General features: G+C 47.3%; 1 protein-coding gene across 2 annotated transcripts in view; it reads right to left on the bottom strand.

Moving 5' to 3' along the window:
- Positions 1-14,488, bottom strand: part of LOC105476578 (RAB11 family interacting protein 1) — a 42,370-nt gene that overhangs the window by 12,088 nt on the left and 15,794 nt on the right. The window contains exons 2-5 of one of the 2 annotated variants that reach the window (XM_011732666.2): positions 6,971-7,413; positions 4,168-4,975; positions 941-2,818; positions 83-191 (exon numbers count right to left, since the gene is read on the bottom strand). In XM_011732666.2, the coding sequence (XP_011730968.2) occupies positions 83-191; positions 941-2,818; positions 4,168-4,975; positions 6,971-7,413 (3,238 nt within the window). The remainder of the gene's footprint in view (positions 1-82; positions 192-940; positions 2,819-4,167; positions 4,976-6,970; positions 7,414-14,488) is intronic. The other variant, XM_011732667.2, reaches the window with a different exon arrangement.

Below are 14,488 nucleotides of genomic sequence, written 5' to 3'. Positions count from 1 at the left end.
AGGGTGAGGTATACGATGGTGACTATGGAAACAGGTGCTCTGTCAATCCCTAACGAATGCACCAGCTTCCCAGAAGACATACCTTCATCATGGCCTCATTGTTCAAGTTCTCACTGATGATGGTGGCAGTTCCCAAGCTGGAGTTAGCAACCTTGGTGGTCGTTGCATTCATTGGCTTCACAGGATGAAGTCTAAAGAGAAGGGGAAAAGGATCTTTAGACCCTCCTGATATGGCAAAACTAAGCAACTGCCCACCACAAAGATGGCAGCCAGTAAGCCAGACAAGGGGCAGGTGGGTCACATGCTGCCCTCATCTCCAGGCCAACACACTCCAATGTCTCAGTGCCTGTGGAAACAAAAGTAGTCAGGACTGGGCCGCCACATGCAAGCCAGCAAAGCACGTCCTTGCCCAGATGTCCTGGTATCTTCACAGGACCCTTGGTCTTCTTACAAACATCAGAACATTAAAGGCAGTCTCTTATTTTCTGAAGTCAACTAGAGCCTAGGCGTTCACTGTAAAACTTTGCAGAGGCTTCTGTCCCTCCATAGTAAAGAGAGTTCAAAACAAACATACAAGCTTCACGTTGGGCAGTGCTTGAAGAAGTTTTTGACACTGCTAGATGCTACCACCGCTCAATGCCAGTTAGTTCTGAGACTGTTAAGATACTGGTGGCATTGCGTTTCTGCAATGTGAGTGCTCCAAATCTGACTGTGCAGAATAATTCCTAAGCTATATTTACAGACTGCTATTATGTTCTTGCTATAAACGCAGCAGCGTCTTGAGGTATTACCACCACAAGGGGCAGTCCTACCAGCAGGACAGTGACAGGCGGGTTGTCCTGTCAGACGTCTGTGTGGTTAGAAAGCCGTAACCTCTGCAGGTAGGAAGCAAAGGGGGACATTGCTGACATTTACATAGACAATCTCCCCCATCTCTCACCTGTGCTTGGCTGACCCAGTTCCAGCGCCTGGCTGAGCTGAGACTGGATGTGTCTCCGAGGGTGAGACCCAGGCCTGGAGGAGTGGCTTCCTCTTGCCAAAATTTTCAACTCTACCAGCGGAGCCCTCTGCTGTGGCTTTTTTTTGAGATTCTGCTGTGCTGGTGTGGTGAGTGTCAGAATGTGCAGAGCTGGGGAAAGACTGTGTGGCAGGAAAGAGCTCAGAAGGGGAGGGGCTGGGTACAGGATCGTCCAGGGACGTGCCAGGAGGCGGGCTTGGACTCCCATTTCCCATCGGTTTTTCTTCCTCACCACCACTGGGGCTTGGCAGCTGTTCATCAGAGCTTGAGCTCTTGCCAAGATGTGGTTTGTGAATTCCGAACTCTGTGGTCTGCTCTGAAGGAGCTGTCACAGATGCTTTGGGTGCTTGCAGGCTGAAATCACGCAGGCCCTCCCCCAGTGCCAACCTATCTGCCTTGCCACTGGGCCCCTTTCCCCTCTCAGGACAGGGGACTACCAAGCTCAAGGACGAAGCTCCTATGTCCAGAGTTGACGACTTTGCTGTCTCTCCATCATCTTCAACCTGATCTATTCTTTCATCATCCGATGCGACTTCAGGAATGGAAGGAAGGCTTAAGTTCAGATCGGCTGTGACTGGAGATTTAAAATCTGAGGCCAACTGAAGGTCACTCAAGGGGTCAGACAATAAACCTTCATGGTCACTGGCTTTGCTCTGATACTGAGTCACAAGGGCATCCTCTCCCTCCATCCTAAAGAGTGGAGTGTCTTTGGCTGAGCTTGCTTCACTCGTGGGGCCTTCGGAGAAACTCTCCTCCAGGGAGGGGAGGAGGAGGTGACCCGCCAGGGAGGCTGACGCACCGCACGTCGCTGGCCCAGGTGTGGTCACCGATTCCCTCTCTGAGTCCTCTGTGTGGGGAGACCCAGGAGGCTCTTCAGCAGAGGCGTTTCCAGCAACAGCCCATGCAGGGGTCAGCTCCTGGGGACAACTGCTGTGTCCTTCCACCAGCGGGACGGCCCTCTCTACCACCTCTTCTGTGAAGAGCTGCTCAGAAAATGACACGCGCTTCTTGGTTTTCTTCTGGCCCTCACGGAGGTTCAGACCCATCTCTTCCAGCTTCTGCATCATGGAATCAATGGAAGGGACCGATTCTCCCATGGGAAGAGGGGGTGCTGCTTCTTCAACTGCATCCCTAGCTTTGCTCCCCACAAGAGACCCAGCCTGACTCTCCAAGTCTTTGTCTCCTCCTGCCACAAGCTCCCCAACGGGGCTCGCAGCTCCATCACTGCTGAGTGAAAGGGCAGACGGTACTTCCTGGGCCTCTCCAGATGATGGGCTGTAGTCTTGTTTTTTGTGGGGGAATCTCGGAAGTTCTTCCTCTTGTCGCCCCGTTTCAGGCTGCTCCGGGAGAGACTCCTCCAACTCAAGGCTGCTGGTGTTCTTCTCTGTGCCTGTCTCACGGGTCCTGCCCATCAGAGAATTTTCTGTCCCTTTATTCACTGGAATGGATGGCTGTTTGAAAAGTGATCCCGGGGCAGAAGAACCAGAATTTGGAACTGGTGTTAAACTCTCCGTTTGCAACTCTGCCTTAGGGAGCAAGGGTGGTTCTTCAGACTTGGCCTGGCCCCTATCTATGAGAGGACAGCTTTCAATTGGAGTGGATGTGGAAATGGGAGCTGCTATGGGAGATGAGAGAGAGGAGAAGACAGAAAGACTCTCAGAAGACTGTGTGTCTGTACCATGTCCCAATTCAGAGGGGACAGGTGCCTGGCCAGAACTAGAAGGGAGAGGAAGAGAGGAAGGGGAGTCAGCGGGGGAAGGAAGCCTGGCTGTGGGTTGCGCCTCCGGAGACACTTCCAGTCTGCAAAAAGGACAAAATAAAATCTGCAGGTCAGTGCAGATGCATCATGAGAGACAAAGAAAATACACAAAAATCAAGTCATTCACCAGGGGAGAACGTCTTTACACGGGCAGTACCTTAAGAAGTTAAAAAAGGAACACTAGCCAGGCACAGTGGCTCACACCTGTAATCCCAGCACTGTGGGAGGCCGAGGCAGGCGGATCACCTGAAGTCAGGAGTTCGAGACCAGCCCAGCCAACATGGTGAAACCTCATCTCTACTGAAAAATACAAAAATTAGTCGGGTGTGGTGGTGTGCACCTGTAGTCCCAGCTACTCTCAGGAGACTGAGGCAGGAGAATCGCTTGAACCTGGGAGGTGGAGGTTGCAGTAAGCCGAGATCGCGCCACTGCACTCCAGCCTGGGTGACAGCGGAAGACCGTCTCAAAAAAAAAAAAAAAAGGAACACTAACACTTAACAGACACTTTTACAACCAAGCAGATCTGTCACACAAAAGTCTGTTGCAATAGAATGAAAAGATCCCAGTAAAGATCTGGTTTCTTGTGGTGATTAACACAAGGCCCGAACATTTGATTATTACAGGACAAAATGCACCTAAAAGTTTCAAAGTGGTTAAAGATGTTAACACAAAGCAATAGGCACAGATAAGTTCAAGAGGAACAGTGTGTATGTGTGTATGTGTGCATGTCAAAGTAAGCAGAATCTCTCAAAAAACAAATCTCTCACTCCCCAGACCACAGAAATATTGTCAGTGTCAATGTGAGTCACACAGAAAAGCACAAGTCCCCAAGGCCAGTCCCCAAGTCTCACGCTGGCTCTCACAACAAGGGGCAAAGTGGACACAGAGAACTGTCACTATCACTCGAGAGAGGACCATCACTGTCACTCGTCACTGTCACTGTCACTCGAGAGACCAAGGGTCTCTCGTACCAGAAACCAATGCCAAAATGCAATGAGCCAGGATAACATCTGGCTCAAGGGGAAATATGAGATAAGAACTTTGTAAACACAGGTACTGCATATACTACAACCCAAACCCAGTATTCCCAACTTGCAACACCCAGAGTCTGCTACAAACCATTGCATTCCACTGAGATCTGATAAGCTGACAGAAAGGACAGACCATGCCTGCAGGGCAGTAGCTCTGGGCTAGGAAACATCACTGCAATTTGTACAGGGCAGGCCAGGCTGGCAGTAGGGACTCGTTAAAAAAAGAATTTAGACCAGCAAACCTTTGGCATGTACGGGTACTGTGACATCATGGAACCAGCAAGAGCTGGTCTAACGTAAGCCTGAAAACCACCAATGGCGAGGTAGAAATGTCCTGCATGAGAAGAGCCAAAACTCACCGGGGCTTGACAGCTCTGGTCTGGGGAGCCCTCTGAGAGGAAATTGGAGGTTTCGGTTCAGACTTGGACTCCGGCTCAGCTTCTGGTTCTGTGATCTGCACATCTTCAAAGGGGTTCAGGGAGCTGCCCTGTCTGGAGACAACAGCTGCGGTATCTTTCTCGGATCTTCTCACAAGGTCTTCAGCAGGCCCCGACGCGTCCTCCCCGGGCTTAACCCCCATCAGCATGCCTTCCTTCTCCCTCCCCAGGACCGTGAGAGGGTTTTCACCTTCACTGCTCTTAGCCACGTCCTTCTTCCCCGTCATCAGAGACAGCAAAGAGGACCTCCTGCTCTCTGGTTTCTTGCTCTCCTTGGCTTCTTTTGCGGCCTCCGAGTTTGCGGGGGCCATGTTTTCCCTGAGGTCCCCACTGACCAGTGGGGCAGGTCGGTAGGACGGCAGGGTCATAGACTTCAAGGAGTCCTTGGTGGAAGATTCGGAGAACCGCCTGTCAGAAGACAGCCCACCTCCTTCAGCAGGCTCCTTCCAAGACCCAGCCGCCAGGTTCTCCGTAGAAGAGAACAAATGCTTCTTTCTGAAGCCCCTGGGGGATGGGGAGGAGGATGGGCTACTGTCCTTGGTCTCACCCTTGCCTTCTGGCTGCTCCAGGTAAACATGGTTCCCATTGATGCAGACATTAGAGCGGGAAAGGACATCGTTCTTAGACCGAAGGCCGCCAAGAAAGGAAAGTCCTTCCTTCTTGGGAAGGGTGAAGTTGACCTGGTTCAGTTGCTTAAGATCTGTACTCGCTGTTCTCTTGTGAGACATGACTTTGGGAAGAAAAACAAAGAACAGAAAGGGGATAAGATGTTAAACGGGTGGTTTGCAGTGTGGGGGCATCTGTCAATGTCTGGATACATTTCTGGTTGTCACAGCTTGGAGGGGGTGTGCTGCTATTCGTATCCAGCAGGTAGAGGACAAGGATGATACTGAACATCTTACAATGTATAGCACAGTCCCCCCCCCGACAAAGGCCTATCTAGTCCAAACTGTCCACAGTGCTGAGGTTGAGAAACCCTGGATTAAACCAATGAAAAGGGCAGCAGTAGAAGGTAGAGTAGCAGAATCCAGCCAGTGGGAGGGATTTAGACATTGAAATCGAAGTTCAAAATACATAATTAACTCAGAGCTAAAGGAACCAGATTCCTTGGCTTCTGATAAGGCTATATCCCACAAGGGTTAAGCACATCACAGGAACTCAATAACTACCTGATGAATTAATGAAATATCAGAATTACTATAAGGTTTCATGGTTTTACCCTTAAAAAAAAAAACAACTTTGAAGACACTCGTTCTATTAGCTCTAAAAGTTTGTACTAACGGACATCATTTATAGAGCCAGAAACTCTGGAAAAGGAATTTAGCCATTCTTAGAAACCAGAGGGTATAATCCCAGCACTTTGGGAGGCCGAGGCAGGCAGATCACTTGAGGTCAGGAGTTCAAAACCAGCCTGGCCAACATGGTGAAACCCTGACTAAAAACACAAAAATTTGCCGGGTGTGGAGGTGGGCACCTATAATCCAAGCTACTCAGGAGGCTGAGGCAGGAGAATCGCTTAAACCCAGGAGACGGAAGTTTCAGAGAGCCAAGATCGCACCACTGCACTCCAGCCTGGGTGACAGAGCAAGACACCATCTCAAAGAAAGAAAGAAACCAGAGGGCTTAGAAATAGAGAGGGCATCTCAGCTATGGGCAGTGGTTCACATGGGTCATACCAGCCGTTTGAGAGGCTGAGGCAGGAGGATTACTTGAAGCCAGGAGTTTCAGACCAGCCTGGGCAACATAGTGAGACCTCATCTCTAAAAAAAAAAAAATTTTTTAATTAGCCAGGTGTGGTGGTGCACACCTATAGTCCCAGCTCCTCAGAAGGCCAAGGTGGGAGGATTGCTTGAGCCCATGAGTTGGAGGCTGCGGTAAGCTATGATCGTGCCACTGCACTCCAGCCTGGCAATAGAGCAAGACCCTGTCTCTAAAACAAACAAACAAAAAATATTTTTTCTTTTTTTTGAGACAGAGTCTCACTCTGTTGCCCAGGCTGGAGTGCCGTGACACAATCTCGGCTCACTGCAAGGTCCGCCTCCTGGGTTCACACCATTCTGCTGACTCAGCCTCCTGAGTTGTTGGGGCTACAGGCACCTGCCACCACGTCCGGTTTCACCGTGTTAGCCAGGATGGTCTCGATCTCCTGACCTCGTGATCCACCCGCCTCGGCCTCCCAAAGTGCTGGGATTACAGGCATGAGCCAACAAAAAATATTTTTAAAAAAGAAACAGATAGAGCTTTTTTTTTTTTTTTTTTTTTTTTTGAGACAGAGTCTCACTCTGTTACCCAGGCTGGAGTGCAGTGGCACGATCACAGCTTACTGCAGCCTCTACTTCCTGAGCTCAAGCAATCCTCCCAGCCTAGCCTCCTGAGTAGCTGGGACTACAGGAGTGTGTCATCACATCTGGCTAATTTTTGTACTTTTTGTAGAGACAGGGTTTCACCATGTTGCCCAGGCTAGTCTCAAACTCCTGGGCTCAAGCGATCTGCCTGCCTCGGCCTCCCAAAGTGCTGGGATTACAGGCGTGAGCCACCATGCCTGGTTTGAGAGACGGCATCTTAACCACCACTATCATCACCACCATCACCATGATTTTGTAACTGAGGAATTGAATTAAACTCTTTCTCTTAAGATTTGTCTGTTTCTTCTCTCTCAGAATGAAGCATGGTAAGTGGAAGAAGAGATGTCAGGAAGTGGAAGCAGGAAGAGGCAGAAACTCACCATCCGAGGCTGAGGAGGACTCGTCCTCATTGTCGTCTTCATCCCACTGGGACTGAAAGTCTCCGGGACGAAGCAGCACTTTTTCTGGCTTTGAAGTCGGCAGGACAGACATGGACTGGGAAAGAGGCGACTTCTGCAAATTCGACTTGGAAAATAAGGTCTTGATCTTCGATTTCTTTTTCTTGTCTTTGCCCACAGACTCATCATCACTGTCGACCGAAGGTGTCGTGCTAGGGATGATGGCTGAGGCGGTGTCTGACCCGCTGTCCTTATTCTTCCCCTTGATCTTGTCCTTCAGTTTTCCAAATGGATTCCGAGACTTGTCTTTCATAGAAAGGTCAAACATGCTGGCAGTCATGTTGTTTCTCATAAACTGAATGTCAACCTCAATTTCTCCTCGCTCCTTGTCCTTCTTTCCTGGTTTGGATTTCAGCTTATACCACCTGAAAGGAGAAAGGCCGAGGAGTTACTTTTGAATGGAAGCAACTGCAACGATGTTCACAATTCCCATGAACTGGCCTCTCCTCTTTGCTACCAGCAGCCTCTTCAATGCGTGCATTCTCACACTTTCTCTTTGGGAAAGCAGAATGAGAGCAGAATTTTTTTTTTTTTTTTTTTGGACACAGAGTCTTGCTCTGTCACCCAGGCTGGAGTGCAATGGAGTGATCTCGGCTCACTGCAGCCTCTGCCTCCCGGGTTCAAGTGATTCTCCTGCCTCAGCCTCCTGAGTAGCTGAGATTACAGGAGCTCGTCACCACATCCGGCTAATTTTTGTATTTTTAGTAGAGACGGGGTTTCACCATGTTAGCTAGGCTGGACTCGAACTCCTGACCTCAGGTGATCTGCCTGCCTCAGCCTCCCAAAATGTTGGGATTACAGGCGTGAGCCACTGCGCCCGGCTGACAGCAGAATTTGCACTTTTTTTTGAAACGGAGTTGCGCTCTGTGGCCCAGGCTGGAGGGCAGTGGTGCGATCTCGGCTCACTGCAAGCTCCACCTCCCCGGTTCATGCCATTCTCCTGCCTCAGCCTCCCCAGTAGTTGGGACTACAGGTGCCCGCCGCCACGCCCGGCTGATGTTTTTGTTTTTTGGGGTTTTTTTGTATTTTTTTAGTAGAGACAGGGTTTCACCATGTTAGCCAGGATGGTCTCAATCTCCTGACCTCATGATCCGCCCTCCTCGGTCTCCCAGAGTGCTGAGATTACAGGCATGAGCCACCGCGCCCGGCCTGCACTTTTATTTCTTTTGTTTTTTATTTTGCACTTTTAAGACATGCACTAGACAAAGATAGGATCCAGTGTTGTGCTTAGTGTATAATCACCTCAGATCCTGATTCAATAAAGAGCTCATTCTAAAAATAAAGAAAAAAATATATTCTATGGAATCACTTCCGATGACTGATGTTTTCCTTCAGTAGGGTAAAAATGCAATGATCAGGGCTGGCACGGTGGCTCACACCTGTAATCCCAGCACTTTGGGAGGCTGAGGCGGGTGGATCACAAGGTTGGGAGTTCAAGACCAACCTGGCCCATATGGTGAAACCCTGTGTGTACTAAAAATATAAAAATTTAGCCAGATGTGGTAGCAGGCGCCTGTAGTCCCAGCTACTCGGGAGGCTGAGGCAAGAGAATCACCTGAACCTGGGAGGTGGAGGTTGCAGTGAGCCGAGATCGCACCACTGCACTCCAGCCTGGGCAGCAGAGTGCGACTCCATCTCAAAAAGGATAAAAAAAAAAAAGCAAAGATCATACACAAACAGCTAAGAAGGGTGGCGTGCAAATTATGTATAATTAAATCTCAGAGAAAATTGAGTTTGTAGTAAGGAATAGTCCCTGGAGGGAGTAAAAAAATATATATATAAAACACAGAATTTAAAAAAATAATTTTAAAAAGGTGGGGAGGGGGTTGGGCATGGTGGCTCACACCTGCAATCCCTGAACTTTGGGAGCCTGAGGCAGGAGGATCACTTGAGGCCAGGAATTCAAGACCAGCCTGGGCAATATTGCAAGACTGCATCTCTATAAAAAATTTTAAAAATTTGCTGGCATGGTGGTGTGCACCTATACTCCCAGCTACTCAACATAAGCCTAGGAATTCGAGGCTGCAGTGAGCTATCATTGCACCACTGTACTCTAGTCTGGATGACAAAGTGAGACTCTGTTTCTAAAAATAAATAAATAAAAATAAAGAATTTTTTTAAAGAGTGAAATTAGGCTAGGCATGGTGACTTACACCTGTGATACCAGCACTTTAGGAGGCCGAGGCAGGCAGATCACCTGAGGTCAGGAGCTCAAGACCAGCCTGGTCAACATGGTGAAACCCCGTCTCTACTAAAAATACAAAAATTAGCTGGGCATGGTGGCGAGCGCCTGTAATCCCAGCTCTGCAGGAGGCTGAAGCAGGAGAATTGCTTGAACCTGGGAGGCAGAGATTGCAGTGAGCCGAGATCATGCCACTATACTCCAGCACTCCAGTACTCCAGCCTAGGCGACAGAGCCAGACTCCATCTCAAAAACAAACAAACAAAAAAAGAGTGAAATCAGTCAGTTAGAAAATGACAAACACTATGAGTCTGCTTATGTGAGGTTCCTGGGTTAGTCAAATTCATCGAGTCAGAAAGTAGAATGGTGATTGCCGGAGGAGGGGAAGGACAAAATGAGGAGTTAATGTTTGATGGGTATAGAGCTTCAGTTGCGGAAAATGAAAAAGTTCTGGAGATGGATGGTGGTGATGGTCACACAACAATGTGAATTTTTTTTTTTTTTTTGAGACAAAGTCTCACTCTGTCACCCAGACTGGAGTGCAGTGACCGGATCTCAGCTCACTGCAAGCTCTGCCTCCCGGGTTTACGCCATTCTCCTGTCTCAGCCTCCCGAGTAACTGGGACTACAGGCGCCCGCCACCTTGCCCGGCTAGTTTTTTGTATTTTTTAGTAGAGACGGGGTTTCACCGTGTTAGCCAGGATGGTCTCGATCTCCTGACCTCGTGATCCGCCCGTCTCAGCCTCCCAAAGTGCTGGGATTACGGGCTTGAGCCACCGCGCCCGGCCGTGAATGTTCTTAATGACATTGAACTACACACTTAAAAATGGTTAAAATGGGGCCAGGCGCAGTGGCTCATGCCCGTAATCCCAGCACTTTGGGAGGCCAAGGCTGGCAGATCACTTGAGGTCAGGTGTTTGTGACCAGCCTGACCAACATGGTGAAACCCCATCTCTACTAAAAATACAAAAAATAGCTGGGGGTTGTGCCACATGTCTGTAATCTCAGCTACTCTAGAGGCTGAGGCAGGAGAATCGCTTGAACCCAGGAGGCGGAGGTTGCAGTGAGCCAAGATCACACCACTGTACTCCAGCCTGGGTGACACAGCAGGACTCTGTCTCAAAAAAAAAAAAAAAAAAGAAAAAAAAAAGGTTAAAATGGTAAATTTAATGTTATGTATATTTTACCACAATTAAAAAAAAAATGGGACTTCTTCCCTAGCTTAATAATCAGAAAAAGGAACATTTCGAACACTATCCAAGTATTACACTTGGTCATTTGCAACCTACTTTAAGATGTGAAAAATTACATTATACCAGTCCAACTTCACTGAGAGACAAGGTTAAGAAAAAGGAAATCTCATGGCATTCATTTTCTACTTAGGAACCCTTTACCTTTGGTGAACTCTAAGAATGTGAGCCTGGTTGGGTACAGTGGCTCACACCTGTAATCTCAGTGCTTTGGGAGGCTGAGACAGGAGGATTGGTTGGATCCAGGAGTTTGAGAACAGTATAGGCAACAAGGTAAGATCCCACTTCTCTAAAAAAAAAAAAAAAAAAAAAAAAAAAATTTTTTTTTTTTTTTTTGAGACAGAGTCTTGCTCTGTCTCCCCAGGCTGGAGTGCAATGGTGTGATCTTAGCTCACTGCAACCTCTGCCTCCTGGGTACAAGCAATTCTCTTGCCTCGGCCTCTCAAGTAGCTGGGACTACAGGCATATACCACAATGCCCAGCTATTCTTTGTATTTTTAATAGAGATAGAGTTTCATCATGTTAGATAGGCTGGTCTCAAACTCCTGACCTCAAGTGATCCACCCACCTTGGCCTCCCAAAGTGCTGGGATTACAAGCATGAGCCACCAAGCGTGGCTAAAAATATATTTTTTTAATTAGCTGGGTGCAATGGTGCGCACTTAATGGTCCCAGCTACTTGGGAGGCTGAGGCAGGAGGATCACTTGAATCCAGGAGTTTGAGGCTGTAGTAAGAGCTATGATTGCACCACTGCACTCCAGCCTATGCAACACAGTGAGACCCTATCTCTTAAAAAAAAAAAATATATATATATATATATATATGCACATTAGTAGCAAGACCATACAATGGAACAAATAACTCCAAATACCTGGTCTATAGCGAGCTGTCTGCCGGGTCACCCTCACAAACTGAGAACTCACATTCTGATGTTCTTTTCGGTGACCTATTTAAGAGCTGAGGGTAGTGGACTTAAAGGAAATGATGGTTTTGCCCAAATGAGCACAACTTCCTCTTTCACCTTCAGCCATGGCTGGCGGCTCATTCACAGGGCAGATCCCTGCCCCCACTGCTATGGCTCCTTCTACACTTAGAGGGAAGGCGCAGGGGAAAGTCGAAACCTAACCTAACACCTAAACAGCACCTGTGGCATACCTGACACTGCATACACACAGAGACACCCTCATTTCAGCCTCACAAGAACGACACAGAGTAGATATTATACCCATTTTATAGATGAAGAAATTGAAGCTCAGAGGTCTGAAAACTGGCACAAGGTCTTGCAACCATTATGGGGTTGCAAATGGGATTCCAAATCAGTTTCCCCAAAGCTCCTATTCTTTCCTCTACACCAAGATTCCTGCTTTAAATTCTCTAATTTATCTTGGACGGGTCACCTTTTGTAACTTAGAGAAAGGAGGGTTCAAATTTAAATTCTTTTTGAGAAACATTTAAGCTTCTAATTTAAATGTTAAAAGATAAAAGAAGGAAGGAAGGAAACTAACATACCTTGCCATCAGTCATAAATCTAACATAGCTTGCCATCAGTCATAAATCGTTAAGATTACTTAAAGGCCAGTATACAAAGTCATCAAGAAGAACTTAAAATGAATTCACAAAATACAGCAAAGAGAGGATAAAATTACATGAGCTATAATTTTGGACCTTTAGGAGACAAATCTTTTATGGTTTTTATAACCCCAATCCACAGCTGGGCAGGCGGGGAGTGGTGGGTGTTGCAAGACGCAAGGTCTTTTTTTATTTTTTATTTTTTGCAACAGGGTCTCACTCTGTTGCCCAGGCTGGAGTGCAGTAGTGCGATCATAGCTCACTGCAGCCCTGAACTCCTGGGCTCAAGTGGAAGATGCAAGGTCTTTATAGACAATGTCACCCCTGCCAGCCTAGTGTCTGTCCAATACATTTTCCAGGGCCTGGCCTGGAATCGTTTGCATATTTGTCACTTCGATTTTGAGAGGATTATTTATATTTTTTCTCTTCTGACAGTCATGTGGTAAATGGTAGCCTTGGTGATGAAGGGTGTTTAGCTTTTGTAAATACCAGTTGCAGGCCCCTGAAAAGGAGAAGTTGCTGAACACTGACCGAGGAGGTTTCGATGACCTCGCCAACCGCAGGCAGGCAGCATGCTTCACCTCCCCGCCCAAGGCAGGAGCATCAGGCAGGGGTTTCTCCACAGCTCTTCCACATAGCCCCTTCTGTTAGCCCTCCCCCGGGATGCAAAAATGTGACAGGCCTCCAAAGTAGCTGTCAGAGGCGTTCAGACCAGAGCAACTCCATCTTGAGTGAGGGCTAGGAAAATGAGGCTGGAACTTGCTGCGCTGCATTCCCAGAAAGTTAGGTATTCCTAGCCTCTAGATGTTTATGGGTAAGGGAACAGATGGATAATGTTTACCAAACAGACTCAGACTTAGGAGTGTTCTAATATCTCAAATCTGGAGAACAAAGGCAATCCTAATTTTGCTTTAAAGATACTAATACTGCTTTTTGAAAAATATAGTAATTAAGAAAATTAATCCTTTATCACAAACCCTGTAGTAGGGCACATCTCTTGATGATCTTTTTATCCTGTATATAAATAAGCATACTACCTAGAGTGGATGCGTTCTCCTCTTACTTTCGGGAACGTCCTACTCTGTCTATGGAGTAGCTGTACCTTCAACACTTTACTTTCTTAACAAGCTTGCTTTTACTTTGCACTGCAGACTTGCCCTGAATTCCTTCTCACAGGAGATCCAAACACCCTCTTTTGGGGTCTGGATCAGGACCCCTTTCCTGTAACACAGCCACTTGACAATTCCAAGGGCCAGCCTTGCCTTTCCAAAAGTATCAGTGAGGTTTTGTTTGTACTCCTAATGGTTTTTGAGCAAAGCTACAACCGATTCCAGAATCCTCCCTCAGGACCAATTATTACCTGATTCTCAGGTCCAATCCCTGGGTCCTAAAGTGGGATTTGCTTTGGAAACTTCCAACACCATTAGGAAGTGCAAATAAAAACGTCACCGACTGTTCTTGCTGCTTCATTTCACAAGCAAACCTAAAACCAAACATCAAGTAGCCAGGCATAGCCACTGGGCTATTGAAGGATATGAAACAGGCTGAATCACAGAGCAGCAGGGAAACAGCCCAGGCAAAGGGGCAGAATTTACAAATGTGTGCTCAATGTATTAAAGCCGGAAAGGAAAACAAGAATTGTTTCTTTTTTTTTTTCTGTTTTTTTTTGAGAGACTGAGTCTCGCTCTGTCGCCCAGGCTGGAGTGCAGTGACATGATCTCAGCTCACTGCAACCTCCTCCTCCTCCTGGGTTTAAGCGATTCTCCTGCCTCAGCTTGCAGAGCAGCTGGGACTACAGGTGTGCACAACTATGCCCAACTAATTTTATGTTGGCCAGGTTGGTCTCAAACTCCTGACCTCAGGTGATCCGCCTACCTCAGCCTCCCAAAGTCTTGGGATTACAGGCATGAGCCACTGTGCCTGGCCAAGAATTCTTTCTTTCACTAGCAATATTATCCTCAAATTCAAAAACAGTTTAATCAAGGGATGTTTGATACAAGCATACTTTGATAAGATAGTGAAAGCCACAGTGCTTGAATATCTTGCCCTAAGAAATCCCAAACCAGAAGAACACATCTGTGGGTTTTTATATTTAAGATCAACTCAGTTTCTAAGTGTTACTGCCCATGCGTTTTTCAGTTCACTTAATTCCTGCACCTCACAGAAGTCGCTCATAAATAATAAAGTCCCAGCTTAGCAACATAGCATGTGATGGCAGCATGGGTGTGTTCCTGTATTATCTTTCACGTAGGCCCTGAAAGCTTGAATTATCTCAGAAATCAGGGTTGGGTCCATTTCCCTAGTCCAAAGGGCAGAAAAAGACAGCCATAATCCCAGTGTAGCAAGTTTATTTTTAACCCTATATTCTGAAAAAATCTTGCCATCTATCGAAAGTAAAAATCAAATATTCCTTCAATAAGCAAATCATTATGGCTTATC

This window comes from Macaca nemestrina, chromosome 8 (genome assembly GCF_043159975.1).
Source record: "Macaca nemestrina isolate mMacNem1 chromosome 8, mMacNem.hap1, whole genome shotgun sequence".
Classification (NCBI taxonomy): domain Eukaryota; kingdom Metazoa; phylum Chordata; class Mammalia; order Primates; family Cercopithecidae; genus Macaca; species Macaca nemestrina.
This window is presented reverse-complemented; position numbering and strand designations above follow the sequence as displayed.